At 37.3% G+C, this 23,485-nt stretch overlaps 1 protein-coding gene across 1 annotated transcript in view; it reads left to right on the plus strand.

Moving 5' to 3' along the window:
* Nucleotides 1-7,704: 7,704 nt before the first annotated feature.
* Nucleotides 7,705-23,485, plus strand: part of kcnh7b (potassium channel, voltage gated eag related subfamily H, member 7b) — a 42,193-nt gene continuing 26,412 nt past the window's right edge. The window contains exons 1-3 of the mRNA XM_085384799.1: nucleotides 7,705-8,061; nucleotides 8,439-8,669; nucleotides 18,727-18,882. Of these exons, the coding sequence (XP_085240925.1) occupies nucleotides 7,986-8,061; nucleotides 8,439-8,669; nucleotides 18,727-18,882 (463 nt within the window). The 5' untranslated portion in view covers nucleotides 7,705-7,985. The remainder of the gene's footprint in view (nucleotides 8,062-8,438; nucleotides 8,670-18,726; nucleotides 18,883-23,485) is intronic.

Below are 23,485 nucleotides of genomic sequence, written 5' to 3' on the forward strand. Positions count from 1 at the left end.
ATTCTGTTACCTGTTAAACCAGCATTCACACTTCTGGTGGGTGTATATCTCTGTAGGGAAAGCTATGAATGTAGCTGTCTATCTTCATAATCATATGGAGAAAGATCTAAGCTTTTATTTTTAGAGTCATCATTTTCCAATATTTTTGGCTCATCCATGAGAAAAATTACTCAAAGATAGCCTGTGCATGGTTTACACAGGCTGTCTACGCATGCATTAGTTAGTTCAGATGCGGAGACGGACTCCTTATATTGGCTGTCCTCCAGAAACCGAGCTGTGAAGCCAGACTACTCGCAGTAAGAGTCCCTTGTGTGTGCTGTGCCAACCAGACAGCTCATGAAGAGATGGCATTTTTGTTAAGCATGATAGAGACTCAATTGGTGACATTTTGCAATACTGACAGATCTAACTCTCCATCAATCATATCTATACAGCGTTTGTGTTAACCAATACACCCTGTTGCTTAAAATAAGTAGCTTATTTTTTAATTGTAAAATAATACACAAGCAATAGTGAGCTATGACAAAAAATAGGAAAAATATGAGAAAGACAGCGCTATAGAATAATTTCATACTGAGAAGTCTACATTGCAAAGGGGGAGGGGGCAGCAGCACATCTGCTGGGACACACCAGTTTCCATGGTAACCTTTGATCACAGAGGGGATAACTGAAATGAGGTAATCACTCCATTGAATCCTGCCAGCAGTTTGACAACAGTGAGAACGAACTGCTCCTCCTCAAACTTGGCAAGAGCACTGCAACAGCTAGAAATTTCTGCACACCTTGATGACATTTACAAGTTTCTTCTTGTGAGATTCAGTGAGATTCACTGTCACGCTTTCCTATAGGAATACAATGCTGTCAGTGATATCATATTCAGTATTTAACATGTGATTGGAGTGATTTCACACAGCAGGAAACAAAGCATGAATGTCTGGAGTAATCGCATCTTTATAACGTGTCTTTTCCCAACTTGACTGTGAGTCATTATCATGAGCTGCAAAAAACAAGCACTTTAATATCAGAGAGTGTTTCCAGCTAATGAATTAGCTCTTTAGAAACAATTGTTACTTCCCTCTCCCTTCTGCACTTTTTTTTGCGCCAGCAGTAGCAGGAGTCATAAAACAGTTGCTGATTATTTCCTATTAAGTGATTAATCTGCAGTCAGATCTGAAGGTCATCAAAGTGATTCCAAATGGTGGTGGTGGTGGTGGTGGTGGTGGTGGTGGGGGGGGGGGGGGGGGGGGGTTGTGAGCACTGGATTTTAATTGGCATCATTTTAATTATTCATAAAGGTAAATTGTTTCTTAGTGGGAAAAGGTTCACTGATGGTGGCCTTTGCATGTCATCTGGCATTAGTGATCCAAATAAACGATCTATAATCATATTTTGCTGTAGCCTTGGAGAGCCATTTTCTCTCACAAAAAAGTGTCATTCTGCTGAAGCTGGTGACCTCAGTGGGGAACTTCTACCATTAGGAAAGGATGAAAGGCTTTTAATGTCACTTCAGGTTGTTTTACATACATCCCAATTACTTCGCAGCGTGAGTGATGACTGAAGTTAATGTCACTTATGATCTTAATGATCTGTTGTTGTTGTTTTGTTTGGTAATCTGAGGAAAATCTTTTCTTTTCTTTTACACAGAGCCTACAAGTATGTGAGATCCATCCATAAATATAATTTGTCCCCTGGCATGACTTGTGTAAGCTTTATGCATCACGACTAATTCTCCTTCCACTGCTACTCTGATAAACAACAATGGATGGCTGACCTATACAAGATGTCTGGCTTTGTGTTGAATCAGCAGTCACAGCTTGGACAAAGGCAAACGGCAAAGCAAGCCACATGGATTCACTATCAAATGACTTCGTTGCCTGTTTGCTGGTGGCAACATATGGTGCTTGTGCCAAGAGACTGCATCTGTATTCACACAGGGCCTAACACTGGGAACAGATGCTGCAGTACTTCTGACCCTGCAAATTAATGGAAAAGTGATACAGGATGCTCAAAACAATCTTTGTGCACGTGGTAGCGAGAGAGCATAGCTGCCGAAGCTTTAGCTTAATATATTTTTCATGTAATTTGGAGAAACCATTTATGAAAGCACATTTTTTTCAGCCCATGTAATAGGTCTAACATTTTCACTAGTGCCTAAGGGACAAAGCACTGACCTCTGGCGGATTAAATGATATTGTGAAGTGACACACTAAGCCAAAAGTGCAGGGTGGCCCTTTTTTTCTCATTGGGGGCAGATGGTGCAGAACGTGTGCTGCCATTTATGGGGTAAGGCACAGCAGTGGGTGCGGCAATAGCACTCTGATGTTTTGCAGTAGTGGATTATTCTCAGAGATAGGGCCGTAATGGTTTATATGAACGTTGAGTAAGCCCTGCAAGTGTGCACCATCGGTGCAAGTGTACGTATGTGTCACTGTACCACAGAGAGGAAAAGGAGAGAGGGGAAAAAAAGATAAAGGGAGACTGAGAGACAGAAAGCGCACTATTGCCGTGAGACCTGGATTAGGCTCTGGACAGTGCATGCTGCTCTGGTGGCTCAGATTGCTCTAAAATCTCAGAGATTATGTGCAACGACTGAATGAATGAATGAATGAATGAAAAGGCGTGTGATTTTCAAAATTACCATACAATATCTAGAAATGCATGCCATTTGATGTTGTTAAAAAACACCTTATGATTTATTTAAGAATGCCATTCTATAATGCAATGCAATGTAATGCCTTTTGATATGACACAAAGATTGTGATTTTTATGCACAACTTCTATTTCCACCTTCCTACTAGTGACAGTTAACCACAGCTGTGGAACGGCAGTCTTTGTTTGAGCAGGTATGCATTCATTTTGTTGCTCAAATGATGGATGCCATCTAAGACAGCGTTTTGAAACTGGGTGCTATTTCTTCACGAAACCACTCTCACAATCACTCAAACCTGAAACTACTGTAACCCAACAGACCAATTACTAACCGCAGCGCGATCATATTGTTTGCTACATGGCATGACTGCATGTCATTGTTGGAAGATTTAATGCTGAGAACTCTATAGTGCAGGTTTGAGGTTTTGCTTAATATCACATTGATAACTGAGTAGAGTGCATTCGGTTCATCGGATTGATGATCTCAACTTGGACTTAATGTAAACTGTCATATCTGATATTCGGTATTTAACATTTCCACATGACATAATTTAATGCATGGGGCTTTTAACCTCCATTAGCCACTTAAAAAATTAAATACATATGAATAGAAGTTTGGCTAATAGCAAGGAATTAATGGTAATGTGTAAAAAAAAAAACCCGTTCTTTATTTTCGCTCTCCTAGCAAACCAGCACCGGCACAATGTGGTTTTTTTATTTGATGTAAAAGTTTGAAGTAATATATTACATTAAATAATAATTTGTCTAATTCACAAGTATGATGCAGATGTATTGTGAGGTGAACAAGCATGCTGAAGTAGTATGTGACAGAACACAGCTCGTCATGGCATGGGAACGTTATTTTCTCTCAGCTAATACCACACAATCATGCACGCATTGCTACCCTTTGCTTTTACAAGTCAGCATATATGCCAGTATTAATTAGTTGTGTTCATAGAAGTGAAATACACATAACAACGATATTTCTACATTGGCCATACCAATGTAAGCAATGGTTTCAACCACTGTGTCAAACCATGCATTGGACACTTAATCAAATGAATTTTCTTCCCAAAATGCAAAGCTTTTTTTTAAAAAAAAAAAAACCAACTTAATTGTTAGTGAGTTATGGCTTTCCTTTGAAAGGTTCAGCTCTGTTTCTTGTTGTGAATAATGGATACGAGTTTCAGACTGGCTTAATGCAACAGTGATCTGATAAAATACACCACACAAGGCCTGGAGAGGTCTCCATTTATGGGTACGGGAGGCGGGGGTAGGGGTGATTATATTGTGCTAACTTCTAAAGTAAACTCTTGTTCCAGAACAGTTCAAAACAAAAAAGCAGATACTTCCACACGTGTTTGCCCCAATCCTCAAAATGTAGGGCAAAAGAACAGGAGTGTTTTCATCTTAAGACACACCTGCAGCTTGGCACAGCCTCTCAAGAAGTACAGTGCAAAGCAACAAAATAACACACCAGACAAGGTTCAAAGGCACTGTAAATACTAAACTGGAATATGATAATATTGTGATGAAAAAGATTAAATAGGCGCATAAACCACAAAGCAGGTAATTGCATGCTCGCTGGAATTGAAATAAACAGGTATAAATATTTAAGTCCTCACTGACAATGATGAAGTACACCATGTATGATCTGTGAATGTGATCATGTCATGTGAAGTTATTCATTATGTTCTCTCACTCACAATTGGCCAGCTGTTTGAAGAAGTCAAGCTGAAATACTGGGACAGATGTTTCAAGACTGTAAGTGAGGTTTTGCATTATGCATACATTTTTTTAACCACCTGGTTGTTGTTTGTGTAGAATTGCCAAAGCTTAAGAGAGCGAATGACTGAGTGAGACAGAAAGAAAGAGAAACTGCAAGGATACAATAGCACATCATTATGCTCCATGTCATGTTCGCATGCAGGCAGTGGTACTGAAACTACAGCACCATGGACAGCACCTCAGTTAAAGGCACCTACCGCTAATCTGTGCTCAACTTTTCTGGACAGTTTTTTTTATGTTTGTTAGCTTTTTATGTTTTATGCTTGGTTTGCTTGTCATATATATATATATATATATATATATATATATATATATATATATATATATATATATATAGATAAAGATATACACATACATACATACGTATACATAACTAAAAGGGTAAAAAAATAAAGGTGAAAGAAAAAAAATTATATTTAACTGTCCAATCAGCATATTTTAAAAATACCTGTGAAATACGTCCCCAGCATAAAATGTGTCACAAGATATATACAGCATACTAAATGCTATTAATTAGTATTAAGTAGTACTTAATAAGCACATTTCTGTATAATTGTATAAAGTGTAATACATAAATTTAAATATTTTATATTAGATTTTACAATAACATCCAATTTGCACATTATATTGATTGATGAAGACCATACACGACTCAGGGATTATCAGGGATTGTAACATCTAGTCCTTTTACTGAATTTTCCTTGACTGGTTGGGCTGAAGGGAAAGCAAAGATAGAAAAAGAGAGCATAGTAAAGTGAAATGCTATATACAGTAACAATAAACACCGGGCAGGCTGGAGAGACAAGTAACTGCAAATCAGGAGCAAGCAGCCACAGAGCCTGAGGCACCTGCAGAAAGGTACAGGGAGAGAGAAAAAAGCTATAGGGGAGAGAAGGCACAATGATAATGACATGATATAGTGGCATATAAATGCATGGACAGCAAAAAAAGAATAAAGTAGAAGATAGATGCTCAGTGCATCGTGGGAAGTTATCCAGCAGTGTCAGCTTACAGCCGTATAGCTACAGGAAGGTTTTAATACTGATTTTGAAAGCAAATTCTGTGTTTACCTAGAAAAATACAATATCAGAGCTAGTTCCACAGAGGAATGTGTCTGCATAAGCTTTAAAAAGTGGTGTCTGAGAGCAACGTTCTCCATTGAGATAATATGGTGGTTTTTAAGCTGAGATGGTCATTAAAGGATTTGTATGTAAAGAAAAGAGTTTAAAATTTCATTCTGGATTTTTTGGGACGAACCAAAGGAAAAACACTGAAAAACACTTTGAATCATGGGTTTGGAACATTCTGAAAATAAGAAATAACAATAACCCCTAAAAGTAGTGACCAACTTTTTTAACATCGCTCAAAATGAGAAAGGATTTTCCTCATTTTGACAATGTTTCACAAATGAAACAAATTCACAAAAGACTTGTTCTGTATGTAAGTTTAAGGAGATAGTCTCATTTAAGTAAAATAAATAAAATAAAAAGTACTTTACACTCACATATCCTCTTTTGTCAAGCCAAGCAGAAGCCTACAAACTCGGTCACTCAGTTTATGGCATAAACTGAGTGCAGACGAGCTGAAAAGTTGTCTAGATTCTGGGTTTACATTCATGTGCAGGCCACTGTAAATGTTTCTTGAGCTGATGTCACTGCTTTTTCAGTAAAATAGAATTTTGAAGGAGAAAGTTAAGAAAAACAGCTGTCACACAGCAAAAAGATATGGGGATTGAATGTCTTGGTCAGCAAGGTCTTTTCTGTGTGGTGCTTGCATGTTAGCTTAATTGGCTATTCTCAGTGGACTGTGGATGTATGAGCATTGGCAACCTGTCCAGAGTGTACCCTGCCTCTCGCCCTGCATTTTCACCATCACTTGAATCTATTAGTCTTTTTAACGCAATGGACAGATGTCCGAAGTGATTCTTAAGGGCTTAGCATACCTATAGGATTATTTTTTCCAGTTGCTCAAGCTATATGAATCTACTCAAGCTGCCGTTGATCCATACGGTACAAGAAAACTAACAGAAGAGTCAGGGAGGTCAGTCAAATGCAGCTTGCACAGACCCACTAACCCAAGAAAATGTAAAAAATATAAGAAACGCTGTATGGTTATGTCTGTGAAGATTCTCAGTCATCCAGGTCATCGTAGTCAAAGGAGCTTGCAAAGAAAAGCGTCTGGACTTCTTTAAGTTGCTTGAAGCTGTATGGTTATATATCGAATCTAATTATATGACTTTTGATTGATTTTTGTGTGCCTGTATGAAATATTTAAGCTCATGGTACATGGTGTTTCTGTATAACACGGTGTTTAACATAACTGTTGAAGTTTTACATAAGTTTTACATGTATAATATTTTACACATTAATAAGGTAAGTGCATTTTGTCGGCAAAATTATATGTTTGTTTGCTTGTTTGTTGGGTGGATTCTAGGAGACCACCAGATATCATGAATGCTAATTCTCCTCATTCAAAGAAAAACAGTTCTCCAGTTATAGAAATAAGTCTTTGTTTGTTTTTTCACTAAGGACTCGATGATTAAGATAGAATCCACTCTAATATCTGCCCATTCACTGTAAGGAGTTGCCTAGCTGTAGCCATATTTAGCATAATTCCCCTACCAGCGGTGGGGGTTCGGGTGATGAGACAGTACAGTAGATAGCCTCGGGTTAAAATGTCGCATGTGTTATAAAAAGTAATGATATATGTTAATTAGTGGGCTGCTCAACAAAGCACATAAACATATTTCACAAGCGGTTAGACTCTTTTTGAAATGTTTGCAAATGCTAAGGAACATTAATTCATTAATCAGCGGTCGCTGAGTTAGCTTACATATTCAAATCGGTGAAGTGGAAAAAAGCGCTAAGTAGATGTTGGACAGCAAACATTACAGCAGTCTAGAGTATCAAACATGTATAAACGGTTATTTAAGAGTTCAAAACAGCATGTCAGTTGCCAGTGTTAATATGTGTGCGTTTCAATTTTTATCAAACTGCTGTTAACTATCACCCTCCACTAAAAACTCTCCTGTCATTATGTGGACCCCCCTCCCCCTCAACCACAAACACGCACGCACGCACGCACCCATACGCACAAGGCAGTATGTAAGCACATACTGTAGTGTATTCCAGCAATGCTCATTGTTGCTCCGCAAGGCTGGGACTTATCCATACGCGGGCTAAGCCCCCTGAGAGCAACGTCATTCCCCTTGGCATATTAACCACTGTCCGCTGTGTGCGCTCAACACACCGCGACAGAGGACGTCAGGATCGCACCCAACCTCAACGCGAAATGCTTTGCGAACTAAACCTAACTCAAGCAATCCTCCCCGATTCCGCGCGTTTCGGAGATGAGCCATTTAGATGCTCAGTCATACAAGCGGGATAAATAACTCTACGGTAAAGTAGAAAGGTAATTTAAAGTGGAAAGAGTGTTTGCGTGTAGCGAATTTGGTAAAAGAAACCCCATAAACAGCGAACCTTTGCAACTTGGGGATTTACTGTGGAGGCACTTTTTACTGAAGATCTCGGGATATTCCTTGTCTAAATATGCCTATAAGAAGAGGTCACGTTGCACCACAGAACACATTCCTTGGAATAATAATTCGGAAATTCGAGGGACAGAGTAAGTATTTTGTTGATGTACAAATTCTGCTACCAGATGAAGAAATAGCACAAAGTAAACGTTATTGACAGAATAAGATATGTATATACGTGTGTGTGTGTGTGTGTGTGTGTGTGTGTGTGTGTGTGTGTGTGTGTGTGTGTGTGTGTGTGTGTAACTTTATGTTAAGATATTTCTTAAACAAAAGGATAAAACTGAAATGTTAGATTCTTGTTTTATTATTATTATTATTATTATTGTTATTATTATTATATAGACTCGGTTTGTTTAGTAGTTGCCATGCCCTTCACTTGATTGCTGACTGTTAATATATGTGAGCCATGGTTTACACTGAGATCACATCAGATCATATATATTTGTTCCCCTCTTTCATACAGACCGGAAATTTGTGATAGCTAACGCCAGGGTGGAGAACTGTGCAATCATCTACTGCAATGATGGCTTCTGTGAGATGACAGGCTTCTCAAGATCAGACATCATGCAGAAGCCATGCACGTGTGACTTCCTCCATGGTGACCTCACTGACAAAGAGGCCATCAACCAGGTGACACAGGCAGTGTTTGGGTCTGAGGAGCGCAAGGTGGAGATCACCTACTACCGCAAGGATGGTAAGTAACTGATCTGGTAAAACAGAAGGGGGCTGAGAGGTGTCTGGAGAGCACCTGGAGTTCTCCTCATTTCATGTTGTGTCAGTCAGTTGGTCACTAACCAACCAGAGGTGCATGTCCACAGTACCTCAGACAGAGGAAAACAGCAAGGCTAGTCTAGTCTAAAATTAGATCTTCCTAAAAGTTTATGCTGGTGTTATTTCATGTGTTCTGCAAAAAATAACTAGATGATGGTTATTAGAGATTTATGAAACGTGTTCTTACGAGAAACAAAAAATATTCTGATCATATAATACAACAGGAATGTTGTTGTTTTTTAATATTATTGGATTGTGTTTATTGTTTTGTTTTTTTCAAATAAAAACAGTGTTTCTGTAATATTGTTAGTCTTACATCTCAAATAATGCACTACACAAAGCAGCTCTGCAGGTGAATTTGTAGGACACAGGTCTTTGACATCAGCAGCTGTAAAGTTTATGTTTTGTCTTTTGAATCTTACCTTGCAGTAAATTCTTTGTCTACTTTACAAATTTCAAATATAGTAAAATACACTGATTGTGTGTGTTTGAATCTCTATGGTGCATTTATTGATGCGGTGGTTTGTACCAAAGGTTTTCAGTTGTTTCAGTAGACAGTGGATCAGTCCATTGACCTATAAAATTGCTGTACAGATTTGCTTGCAGTGAAAATGCTCTCCCTTAAGCGGTAGACTTTTGTCATTCATTTTTGGCCAGTCCTATTATGAATGGTGTACTGAGAGACAGCAATCCTGAGTCAGAGAGATTTAATACGACGTTACCACTCAGTGGCATAAATCCGCAGATTGACCACCTCCTGCCATGCTCTCACATGAGGCTTTTTTTTTATGGTCAGCGTGACATATCTGTACACAGTTAATCCCAAAGGTACTACTCTTGTGGAGCTGCACATTTTGATCATGCTTTATTGTTTTCATTTAGCACCCGTGTTTGTGCCATGTGAGACCTCTTCTGGTGAGACATTGTTGCTTTGCACTAATATTCTTTAGCATTTGATCACTTTAAATCATGGGCAAACAGCAGTTTTATATATGTGGATTCTAAAATAGAAGAAAAGTGTTAATATTTTATTTAATCCTAGGAGCCTAATTTTTAATCATGAGTTTAATTAGATTCTGTGCCATGGATACATGCTTAATCTTCCATCAGTAACCATCAGGCATGTTTTGGGTTTTTTTTTGCTAATCATGATCCAGCTGCTGCACTGTTAAATAGATTGTTGCAGAAACCTGCAAGACAATTTCACACCAAACTCTAGGGTCTAACTGGAAGTGCTTGGTGTATGGCAAACAGGATTTTAAAGAAACTTCATTTAGGTTCCCATCTTCCCATATTGCATGCTTGTTCTGCACTCTGTTCTAAAAGTCGTGAGCATTCAATGCTTAAAGCATTGTGGATGAGAGTCTGAAAACCTTCCAATGTAATCGTTTGTCCCAGTCCTATCACAATCCTCCCTAGTGTGCATTACGAATCCAAAACATAACTCTTAATACTCCTCAGAGGAATTTATAGTTAGCATGTGTGCTCATGAATAAAGATGTCAGGGCTGACAGTGCAGTGACTGGGAATGAGCAGCTTTCAGAGTAGATGCATTACACGGGTATGGAGGACACCATTTGCCTGCTTTAAGGGAATAAAAGATTCATGCCATCCTTGAGAGAAGTAGCCCTATTGATTCAAGACAGCTGACAAATTGAAGTTGATGGGCAGAAAGTGGTTGCATTTCATGTCTCCAAACTGCATTTGAAGTTATCAGTCCTAATGCAAATCAGTTAATCCTTTGTATTAAAGCCCGAGCACACACTGTACATCACAAATTATGAAATAAACCAGTCTCAGCATCGGCAGGTTACCAATGTTCTGTTTCTCCCCTTTTTCATGCATATTTTTCTCCAAGTATTGGTTGATTTTTGATGTGTGCCTAAAATGCCAGAGGTTGAAGGAACTGAAGTGAGGCAGGTGTAGTTTGTTTTCCCCTTCCACCAATAACTGCGGTAAGAAAGTAAGGTTTGGATTTGAGGAAGCTGTGCGACATCAGGAGCAACAAAGCTTTATTTCTCTTTTCACTTAAAAAGCAAAAGTTAAGCAGCTTATGTGAATGCTTAGAAATTAAAAGTAGGGGAACAATAGCAACCATGGGAGCACAGCAAAGGCCTTTTGCACCAGACCATTTGCTTCTAATTTTTGTGCTTCCCTCTATGTGAAGAAGCATGACGTGCTGTTAGAAGAGATACCACATGTGCTGTGTTACACCAGCTATGATACATAATCAATGAGATAAATGCTTTCCCCTGAAGGCTTTGTAGAGCTATCCTATTCCACAGGGTGTAATAATACTTTGTACCTGAATGAGTATTAACAAAAGGAAGCTGACACCATGGAGCAGAGAGAAGTTAAATGGATAATGGCGACATAACAGCAGCAGCTTAGCTAACCATGCTGAATGATGTGGGACATGTGGTATGCTTGGGTGCAGAGTTTCATAGGTGGCACGCCACCAAGGGGACTGCAGGGCCATGTACCCCTGCTGAGGGTTTAGTGGCAGGGGAGTGAGGGGACAGGGAGTGCCTACAGTACATAAGGTGTGCTGCGAGACACTTGGATGACTTCTCTCTAAAATAGCATATCCATTTTTCATCACGCGAGCCTTCTTTGGTGTCTCGTAGTATGAGGTGAAGCAGATAAGGTTTTCTACATCTGGTTATTTTCAGCCCGTGCAAGCAGATGATTTCAAGTCCGGTAAAATGTTTGTTAAAACATGCTGTAGCACGAGCTCCTTTCAAACTCAACAAATCGAGATAAGCTTAATTAATAACTGGAAATTGATAGTGATAGTTACTGACATAACCCTAACAATATTTGCATTAGATAGCAGTAGTAAATCATGGACTATTTTTAATGTCATGAGATTCTTGTAGTGGAGTGTGAAATCCAATGTTCCTCTCTATACCATCTGTATTTTTCTCCTAATTAGCTACCGTACGTTAACCTACATTATATACCCTTCAGTTCATTTAACCTGCCAGCATCTGTACCAAATTAAACATAATTAAAAGATCACAAAGCAAAATCTCACCAACTAATAAATATAAATTCAGTACGGCATGTGCTGGAGCTGCTAGTTATCCCTGATGGCTCTGAAGACACTGATTGAAGATGAAATTAGGCCAGTCTATGTAGCTTACAGCGCTCTCATTGAGGCGAGATATTGCCACAGGGTCTAAGGACTCTAAACAACGGGTTAGCTTGCATGGCCTCTCTCTACATACACCAGTCCTGATGGGCTATGCCCCAGTAATGTTGTATATTGGCTTAAGCAGAATAGCCCTAAAAGAGGAACATGTCAGATTTCATTATACAAGACTCACTAGTAGTTGTGGGGCTGTGTTTAAAAGCTACAGTACAGTTGTGTAGAACATGGTTGGAAGGATACAAATAGAAAAATCTGCATTCAACAATGTTACTCATGCTTCTTCCCAAAGCAGATCAACTTACATAGGAGAATATGAATCCTTAATAAACACTACTGTGTACAAATATGAACACAGCTATGTGCATTTATGCGTCTTTAAGATATCTTAAAGTTGCACCACAGCTTTTTTTTCTTTGTTGCTCATCATTCCAATTGTGTTGAAAGGATCACTTGATTAAGCAGCAATGTTTTAATAATTGATGATGGAAACAGAATCTACAGTAATGAAATTTCCATCATGTATAGGGAGCTAGTCTTAATACAGTGTCCAGTCTTTCAAGCAGGTGTAAATAGCGTCTCTTGGCTCACAGGGAAAACAGTTTATATAAAGATCTCAAAATGAATGCACATTCAGTAAAAAAAAAAAAAAGAGTTTGCTTGTCAAAGATGTTAAATATGTTGATAAGCATTAAACACTTAAAAGGACTGTGACTTAAAACAATTGCATGAAAATGGACTAAATATATATAGAAGTAATAAAACACCCTTATTATTCCATCAACACTAAAAGCCTTTACTGACGTACATTGTGTGATATAAAAATTATCCAGAAAAGTTAAAATTATTCAAGTATTTCCACAGTTTTTGAGCAGCATGACACATTCGCAATTTGTAACACCTAGAGTACTCCAAGTTCTACAGACATTAACAATTTCCAGGGACGCAGATGGCACGCTTAAACATGTGGAGCTTTCTTCTTTCTTCTTTCGGTATTGAGCAAAATGTGTAATGTATTTTAGAGTTACAGTGGCATTCTAGTCATGTAATACTGATATCAGTAGATATACTGTGGATGGCTGCATACACTAGTTTCATTAACTGACTCAAATTGGCTTTCTTTCCCACCTGTTTGGACTCAGTAATGTCAAAATGTATGTTTTTATCAGTGTGTTTAGAACCTTTGCTGCAGGACAAGTTACAGTCATTTGCATTCAATTGACTTTAATTATATTTTACACATACCTAGTGGAAGAAATTAAGTCATGAGACACTCTGCACACTGCCATGATAACATTTGGTGAGGCATACATCAGGGCAGGGCTTAACCACGACTTTATTCAGGAGGTCTGCTGAGCATGAGGGTGCATCTACTCTTGGCTGCACAAAACACACACAACACACACACACATATTGGCTTTCCTTGTCCCAGTGCTATCCAGTTGCCATGGTTACCATGGGTCATTAAGGGTGCAAACCCTTACTTGTTTGCATCCTTCATAATTTCTAAAGCTTTGAGTGTTCCAAGGCACAAAATAATTGTGAAATGAATTAAATGTGAAACTGAAAGGGCCTTTCATAGTGCTGGTCATTTGGGCAAATTGAGTAATCAAGCACGTTGGTCTTTGGTAAGAGAATATACCACCAGTATTTTGAAGAAAGCTTCAGAAGCTCTCTGCAGAGAGAACAAAACCTGCAGCACAACCCTTTGGCAGCAGTCCATAAATCAGGACATAGAGATAGACAGAAGTAAAATCTATGAGAGGCTTCTTGGCTTTTGCAAAAAATTGCTTTTAAAGAACTGTGAAAGTCTAAAAATTGAATTATTTAGTCAGAACTGCAAGCAGTTTGTCTGGTGAAAACTCGCATCTGGCTAATACTATTCCCCCAGCAAAGCATGGTGGTGGCAGTATTCTTTAGAGGTGCAGGGTCAGGGACATGGAGCCTGGGTTGAGAGAAGAGTGAACACAACCAAAATTCAGAGTGGCTGGAACAAAAAAGGCCTTGGAGTTGAAATAGGGAGCGAGAATGAGGTTCAAGTTCAAGTTCAACTTTATTGTCACTTCAACCATATACAGTTTAAAAATACACAGTGAGGCGAAACAACGTTCCTCCAGGAACCAAGGTGCTACAAGACAAGACAGGTGAGGATTCAGATTCAGGACCACAGTGAACAAAACATAAAAACACATTAATTCTGCAATGGGTTTGAAAAGTCTCTGGCTGTCCTTGAGTGGACCTGTAAAAGCTCAGGCCTTAATTGCATAAAACATCAGTAAACAGACAAAAAGATGATATTTTATTGATTCTCCTAATAGAGTTTAACAAAATCCTTTTGAAAGAATTTATTTTTTTTTTCAGAAGGGCTATAGCTTTTACAAGGCAGTCACTTTATTATTTATTTATTAAAGCAAAAGTGTTTGCTCTGAACTATTTGCAGACATGTTCAGCTCAGGGGCTTCACGAATTTCATTTTGTGTTAAACCTCAGTTTTGTTTCTGACTTGTCGCATTTGTTTATGCAATGTATACTTTGTGCACTATATGCATTCTTCATTTGATTGATAAAAGTTGCAGCTGCTTGAAATAATCTCATTTTTAAGTGTCGCCTGACTGCATCTAAAGGCAAAAATGCTAATCCAAGACACGACAATAGAAAAGTATAAAAACATATACATCGGTAAGACTTGATGGGGCTCACACAGCTTTGATACTCAGTACACCTTGTTTTTAATGTCACTGAGCTTCTTACTCTACTGTTATATATTAATACTGCTTTTTTCTGTTATTTCCTTTCACTCTCTCCTAACTCTGTGATCCAAACATAAATGCTTGTAAATAGGTTAAGTTAGAAATCTGAAAACCTTTCTTGATGAGTTTGAAAAATACCTTAGCTTCATAAAAATTGTCTGGCAGTTTTATTCTAATGATACTTCAGCTGTGAAGTGATGTCTGCCAAGGCAATTTGTTACCCAGCAGGGGGTGGTGTCACATATAATGGGATCTTTTCATCTGAATTTCATTTTTATTCACATATTTTATGGCTTGCCTTTACTGTAACATTTAAATAACAAGCGCACATCCTCAGATAATAAGATTTGATTGAGGTCTGCTATTGTCTAAGTCCCCACTTAATTAACATGTTGGATATTCTAGAATATTAATTTGGTGATAAGCTAAAAAAAAACTGCTAAATTGATTTATGATTTAACAGTAACAGTTAGTTACAAATAAATTATAACTAATTTTAATTACAATTAATTCAGATTTGTGCCCCTGCAGTAATGTTTACTAAAATACCTTCAGTAGACTTAAACTGTGAATGACACTTCTGTTTTTTCTGGTAACAAATAACTCAACTGATCACATGGCACACTGCCATTGGGGTTTTTTTGGTCAGAGAAACAAGAACTCCCTGTTCTTCTGACTGAATATGCTTGTTGTTTAACAGGAAGAAGCACTGTGTCCTTTGTTTGGTTCCAAAACAATTAAAATGAAAACGTGAATAAGAGCGTATTATGAGATTAAACTTGGTAACACACTGTCCGTGCTGATTCAACTCAAGAGTTAGAAGAAGCTTTGCTTTCATCCGTTTCGGTAAAGGTGACATTCAGCAGGAGACCAGATGAGAAGGGACCCCCATGGCTTAGCCTTTAAACATGACTATTGTTTCCCATCTGGTCAGGTAAAGCCCAGCCCCGAAATATTTTTTGCTGAATTTACAGTTTCATCCTGGCTGATCACGGAGCCTTCTCTGAAAAACAGACTACACCACTATTTCCACTATCAGCTATTAGTAGTAACTACTACTAATATAAATATTTATTTATTCTTATTATTCAGGCTAGATTTTACAGCATTTAAGCTTAGCATTTAATTATTTTTTGCTGGTTAGTTATGCAGTTACATCACTCTTCTGTTAATTAGCTATAATGTAAATATAAATGTGCCTAACAGAATGAACACAATGTGTCTTTAACCATGCAAGCCATATGGTGTTTGTTTATTTATTTATTTATACTAGTGCATGCTAGTAGTTTTCCTTGTTCATGCTGTCGGCAAGCTGATATGCTTATCACAATAAAAAAAATTTAAAAGAAAGAAAGAAAGGTAGTTAGTGTTCATATGCCAAAAATTGGTAATATTTAGCCTCAGTCACACAGGCCTAGACACCAATGGGCAAACCCCTGGGAAGCTCGGGTGTATTCAGTGTTTGCAAGTGGTTGGTAGAGGGTATTATCTGTTGCTAGGTGAAATAAAGTAGGCAGCTACACCAAAAACATTCATTGCAATTGCTTTGTACATTAGCACATTAACAATTAGCAATTGTAGTGGTCTTGATGCTTTTTCTGCAAACAATGGCCAAGTACTTACCAAGGGGGTAGTCTTCCATGCAAACTATCGCTAACTGTGCCAATCTGCTATAGTGATCAAAGTAATCGCAAGGAAGTTTTCATTGCAGCACTGTGTATCAATTTCACATAGTTGCTGGCAGCATCTTCCCTTAACCCATTACGAGGTGGTTGCTCGACATGTATAATTCAGCTTTTGTGGATATAATTAGATATTATTGCTGTAAAATAATGACAGAAGGTATTGTCGGTGCACAAATGCTTAAAATGGGTCATTTTGGGCTGTCGGTGAGTGGTTGCTAGGCAATATGACGATGCCATAATATTTGATATAGATAAAAATCCTTGGATGTATCCTTTATGCCAATTTTGTTTATTTGATTATCTAGGAAGAGTTTGCGGACAAAAAAACACATAATCACACAGAAAGACAGAGATTAAATTAACTGGGTGACCTGATGGCTAAATAGTTCAGGCACATAGCACATGGGTGAAAACTGACCATTTCATTCCTCTTCTCTCTTTCCTCTGTCTTCTTTCCTGTTAATCTCTACTAGAGCTGTCAAATTAAATGAAAATTTAAAGTAAAATTTACAGAAGTCTATTCACGGCTGAGCAATAGAGCAAGGATGGTATCCACATCTGTTCAAGTAAGGAAGAGAAATGAGGAAGTCTTGGCCATATTTTTTCATTCGTCCATGCTAATAAACCACTTTGTCCCTTGTTCTTTGTCTAGGATATATCTTGAAATAACTACAACTAACAGTCTACACTCTACCTTACATATTCTTTATCTTATACTCACCTGCTCTGTACCAGGGTGGATCTTTTTACTTGACAAACTGGTCTACATACTTGATCCGAGTATAATTAAAAGTGAGTCTTAACAAAAACTGTTTTTTTTATGTCCATAACACACATCAGAACTGTGACTACAGTTTTCCCACCTTTCTTCTTACTGGTGAACTTTGTTGCACTGTTTTTGTATCCTGTAAGCTCACAATTTTTTACTCTTATTCTGTTTATCAGACAATCAGTTCTGAATAACTCTCATCCACTTACTTTCCCTCCCTGAACAAATGAACAGTGTTAACTCAAAGAGATCAAAGTCAATACCAAAGTGCTCCCTTTTACAGAAAGGACAATGCAGAATTAGGTGAAGGATTTCTGGGAAATGCAGGAAAAGTGCTTTTTATGAACAGGGGATTTAAATTGGGCAAGGACTCGAGGTTGCCCTGCTCTCTAAGCGCCACTTTCGACTTTATAACGTAACATGACCAGGAAGCCTTTACACGAGATGAGATTGCACACAGCACACCTTCTGCTCTTAGTAACACATCACATATGTAACTGTGTTTTGTTCCATTTACTCCATTAATTCACTCAGTACCTGTGAAACACTGAATTCCACTATTCTCTAACACCAGCTGGTGCATTTTCAATGTTTTCCATTTCATTTAGATTACATTATCATCACTTCTGGGGTTTCTGATGCTGAAATCTGTCCAAGAGAACTGTGGCATGTAGAGACAGACCAAGCTTGTTATATTTAGTCAGACAGCAAGTCTACTGCTAATGAATGCTGCTGGCAGGGTGTCTGTGAGCCCTGAGGAAATTGCAGCGAACACTGTGAGTATGAGCACAACACAAACAGACAGACAAAATGACGGACAGATCCACACAGAGAGACAAAGGTGTAATTTTACTATGAAACAATTTGATTTTATAGCTCAGTTCAAAATGATGAATATATCTACACGTGTTAATTTTTTATTTTTATTTTTTTAAAAGGTTCAAATGGGGCTGTTTTTTTTACTGGTTTTTATAATGTAATAATAACTGGAGTAGTTTCAGAGCAAACATTTTTCCTCATACGAGAAAAGGCCACTGATACTATATGTCCCCCAACTGTAAGTAGCTGTTGTGTTATTGCTTCAAGTCCAGTGGGTAGAGAGTTTTATTGGTGAGCACTTATGCCCACAAGCAAGAGTAGATTTTGCTAACGCAGCTTTAACCAGTGCAGTTGAGAAATTGTGATCTCGCTGGATTTTCTGCTCCGCTGCCTCACACAATGGATATTTTTAGTGATTATTTCTATGTGCACACTGCAGTTTCTGTGTTGGCTGTAATCTGTCTTGCTTGTTTGATCTGTTACACTAAATCGTGCTGTCTCAGCCATCGTATTGAAACTTGGTTATTTTATGTAATATATTTCTCATTAAAATATGCATGCAATATATGCATAAGAACAACAACATACAGACATGAACCAATCTAACCTCTGGATGTTTTTATTTTATCTCATCTATTTCATCTATTCTGGCATACAGCCATTGACCTTTAATATTAACGTCTTCTCTGTTTTTCCAAAGGTGTCGTAAGTCATTTTTACAGTTCTTTATAGTCCTCTCACAAGGACTTTTAACTGGCACGTTGTATGTTCAACTCTCTGACGCTGATTCTTTGTTTCTCTTTCAGGGTCTGACTTTCAGTGTAACACTCATATAATCCCAGTGAAGAATGAAGAGGGCGTGGTGATGATGTTTATCTTAAATTTTGAGTATGTTGTGGATGAGGGAAGTGACAACTCCACAGAGAAGATAAGCCCCACATCCCCTACAAAGTCTGATCAAAGTAAGTATGTTAAATACTACTGGAATAATTAGTGATATAGCATGACATACCTCCCTAATGACACCAGTATCTAACAAATACTGTGGAGCTGTTTAACTTTGCTGCCATACAAACATCTGTGACAAAATTTCTGCATACCCGAATGAGTAACTGGTGCATTGCAGGATAAACGTTTAAAAAAAAAAATATCAAGAACTCCTGCATGTTTTCTCACTTTCTTATTTCAGTCCATCTGACCTTCATCAGGTATACAAGCAACATATGGACTAAACAAGCATGCACACATGGGAAATTCCTTAGTCATTCCAACATGCAATCAGGGAACTGTATGATCACATAAAACCAGGACAAACAGATTCAGGGATAGCTTCTTTCCCAGAGCTATCACCGTAGTAAATAAGCACAAAAACAATTGAACCTGCTTAGCTATACCATACCGTCACTGCCATTATATTATGCTGCTATTCATACTGTCATTATATTAATGCTGCTATCCTGTATATATCAGACTTACTATTGTTTGAGTACTTGCGATTGTTTTATTGTACTTTTTATATTTTACATTTAGATTTATTATTGAATCTTGCACCAAGGGAGTGGCACTCCAATTTCGTTGTACTCTGTACAATGACAATAAAGGCTATTCTATTCTATTCTATTCTATTCTATTCTATTCTATTCTATTAATCTGAAAAATGAACACTTTGTGTATGTGTGTCAGTAATGTTGAGTGTTTGAAGTGACATCCAGGTAAGTTCAAAACTGTTGAAGTTCAGAGTAAAACAACAGTAGGCTCTTAATACAAACTGTGTGCTTCATCAAAACATCATATTATCAGCCATAGTCCATTAAGAGTATACACAAATCACAAATAATCACAAACATCATACTAAGTAAATATTTCCTATGAAAATGAAAATGACTAGATACTACTTGTTATTACATTTATTCCATTCACTGACTTATGTTACCCGTTGGGTATTTTAATACATTCTTTTTTTTTTTTTTTTTTTTTTTTTTTTTAATACATTCTGATTCCTATATGGCATATATGGTATATGAATGATACAATATTTTGATGTTTTGAAAGGTTTTCATTTACAGTCTGTCTTGTATTTTGAACTTGAGGAGTTTTGAATTCATTTGGATGTCACTTGAGGTTAGTATTATCACACAGGTGATCCTGCTAATGCTTTTGGTTGACTACTGACAGACATACATGCAAGGTGTTAATCAGTCAGATTAATTTCATTAGTCCTCTCACTGCATGTGATGACGATTGAGATACTTCGCGTGTATGTGGCAATGCAGGGATTGTGCTCATATACTACGAGGTCAAAAGAGAAAAAGAGTTTAATAAATGTAACAGCAGCAAGCAGATCAGTGTGTCTAAGTTCTATTTCTTTTTATGTCTTTGCTGTCATGATTTTTTCTAACACTAGAAATTCCATCTTAATTTTTTTCTGTCTATCAGTCGGCGATGTGGAGAGGCAAATAATAAGGGACCTTTTTTTTATTTGGCTGACAGCAAAGTTCGATCAATAAAGTCCAGAAGGATAACTCAAAACAAAAATCCAAAAACCCAGCATGGGGAGTAATCCAGTAAAACACTGAAGCAAGACAAAGAGCTACATTAGGGGGAGAAAACAGATGGTTTGACAAAGGACAAAGGAAAAAGAAGTCTGAATATACACAGGCTAAATGCTGAGATGAGATGGGAGGCAGGTGGAGAATGAAGAAATTAAACTCATAATTGACAAGATTTATAAGTGAACTAAAAGAAGAATCAAGAAATTCAGCAAGCAAACAAAACAAGCTTCAACCAATCGAACATCTTTTAATAAAATCAGAACCCAAACTCAGTTAACAAAAGAAGACTTGATTTTTTTTCATAAATATGCATCACTATTCATTTATGCATTGCATTTATCATGTAATAACACCATTCACAAAACAAAACCTTCCTCGCTTCTTTAAAGTATGTCAATACCAGAGCAGATGGCTAAAACTAAAATATCCCTCCACATTTGGTAGGCTCTAATTTAGTACTGTGTTCCTTTTCATGCACTGTGTAACTTCTAAACATATTGCTGGCTTTTATTGTTCTAAAAATGGTGCATTATTTAGTTTGCCAGTGTAATATAGTTTACACCAACAGCAATTAAATATACCATCTGCATGCAAGGAGGAAATGGTCGACTTACATAACGTAATCTTGTTAAAAATGTTTAAATATATCCATTTTACACCCTGGGGGAGAGCAGCATATAGCACACCTCTCTTTTTTTTTGGTGTATTTCTAGAGGTGTTAATGTCAGTGAAACCTTCCTGCTCTTCTCTGTTTGGAAGCACTCAGCGTCTTTTCTCTTGACCTGAGTTAGGCTATTCGCTCAGGATGTATTCCTCCAGAGCACTGACATTCATCTTGTGCTGTGCTGTGTGTATTTAAGTGTGCATGTGCACGTGTGTATGTCTCTTTTGTTTGTTGCCAGCATTGTTAGTCAGACTTGATTGCTTGTGACTGTGCTTCAGCAGAGGAAACCTGTGGGTAAATTAGACAGATAAACATATGATGTGACATAAGATTAGGAGAGTCAGAGACAATGACTCTTGACTTCATGCACACTTTCACTTTATATATGATAGTAGTATTATTTATTTTTTTCTTTGAGCAGCTCTTAAGTAATAGCAGTGCATTAAAGTGTAATTTTATTCTAGTTGCTTGGTTGAAATGAGTTTTAAAAACTGATGCTAGTCATTTTGAACTGAATCTGCTGGCTATTGGAATGTATTATGTTCAGATATTGCTAAAAGTATTATTTCTCTAAATGAATATGTATTTAATAAGATTCACGTCATAAGTATAGAAGATAGAAAAAAAGAAATGCTTACTGATGAAATTAGTTTTAGGTTATCGGGCATTTAAAGCGCAGTGGCAGACACGTACCATTGGCTGAGAAATAACGTCACTGATTTCAAAATAGAAAGAGCCTTGGAGAAAATTTCCACCATGCCTATTCCTGTGATTTAATATAACAGTCTCTGAAAGGTGATTTTCGTTATACAGGGGTGTTAATTATCATCTGGTGCTGACAGCTGGTTATAGGCCAGCAGGTGTCAACTAGTACTGTACGGAGCTTGGCAGAGAGTAATCCCTCTCGCCTCAAGCTGCTATCTAAAAGGTATCCTCCACTAAATTCAACTGTTAAGGCCTAAAGCCAGAGATGGTACACTTATACTGTGTTATGCAAACCAGACTCTTGCTGCATAAAATGGAAATTGTGTTTTCAGTCAGCGACTTAACAAAAAATCGGTTATTATAGCACTCTATGAATACAGTAATTTTTACGACTTCTGATAATAGAGACTTTATGAGCTTTTTTCTGAAACTCTGAATCTATGAACTTTTAACTCAATTCTAAATGTTCATGCTTGCTCATATCTGCACTCTGGGAATGAGTCTGATGTTGGCCTCTTGTAACTGCAGTGTTATTCTCTGGAATATTGTCCACAGCTCTCGAACATAGCGTAGAGTCCTGGAAAATCAAACATAAATCCAGGCTCAGCCAGATTTTTTTCAACCAACAACAGTCCAGTACTTTGCTAATATGATTGCCAATGTTTCTTTAATCCAAATGTCAATCTCATACTGTATGTCTAAAGGACACCGGACTTTTATTTGAGGACATTAGTCTTTGATGTAGCCTTTTGCACGTTTACACTTGCATCCAAGCCATAATACTAGAAAGGCAAGGCAAGGTAATTCTAATTGTACAAGACCTTTAATCCACATAGATAGATTTAAGGTGTCTTAATAAATCATAATTTTGGTAATTACCTTTCAAATCTTATAGGCTATATTTTCAATTGCTTCAAATTAAAACCAATTGCTTTAGTAGGTTACATTTTTTTTCCTTTAAAAACTGTTTTAAATTTTGTAGCTGTAATTTTCTGAAAAAAGATTTGTTCTTTTTTATGGCCATCAAACCTTGACGTGGTTAGCTGGAGCAGGTATGACAGATTCAGTGAGAGGAACGCAGCAAATGAGAGAAGGTGCAAATTTAAAGAAGAGAACCAACTAAAAAACATCTCTTGAAATGTTGTGCATGCTGCCAAATGAATACAGCTCAATTATACACATAGGGGTGTCCTTGTAAGCCACACTATCATAGTGTCATAAATATGCTAAAATAGATATTTTTTTAAATCCTCTTACTATGATACACAATAATATAATACACTGTCTGACTGAAAATTCCTCCCACATATTCAGAAGGTAAGCAATCTAACTTTGCACACAGGTACACATTAAGCCCCTAAAGTGACTTATCTTATTATGATGTCAGCATTTATGCACTAATAAAAACCTATAAAAGAATTGTATCATTTTGATTTCACAACAACTAATTAATGAATACTGAATACACTTGATATGATATGATATGATATGATATGATATGATATGATATGATATGATATGATATGATATGATATGCTAGACTTACACAATTTGTAGATATCCTTTTTGATATCTATAAATTGTGATCCCTACAGTACTAATATTATATTAATGATTGTTTATGAAGTCAAGCTTACTGTATTT

The sequence above is a fragment of the Rhamphochromis longiceps genome, linkage group LG16 (assembly GCF_057381845.1).
Source record: "Rhamphochromis longiceps isolate RC_006_pf linkage group LG16, R_longiceps_female_GT1.1, whole genome shotgun sequence".
NCBI lineage: Eukaryota > Metazoa > Chordata > Actinopteri > Cichliformes > Cichlidae > Rhamphochromis > Rhamphochromis longiceps.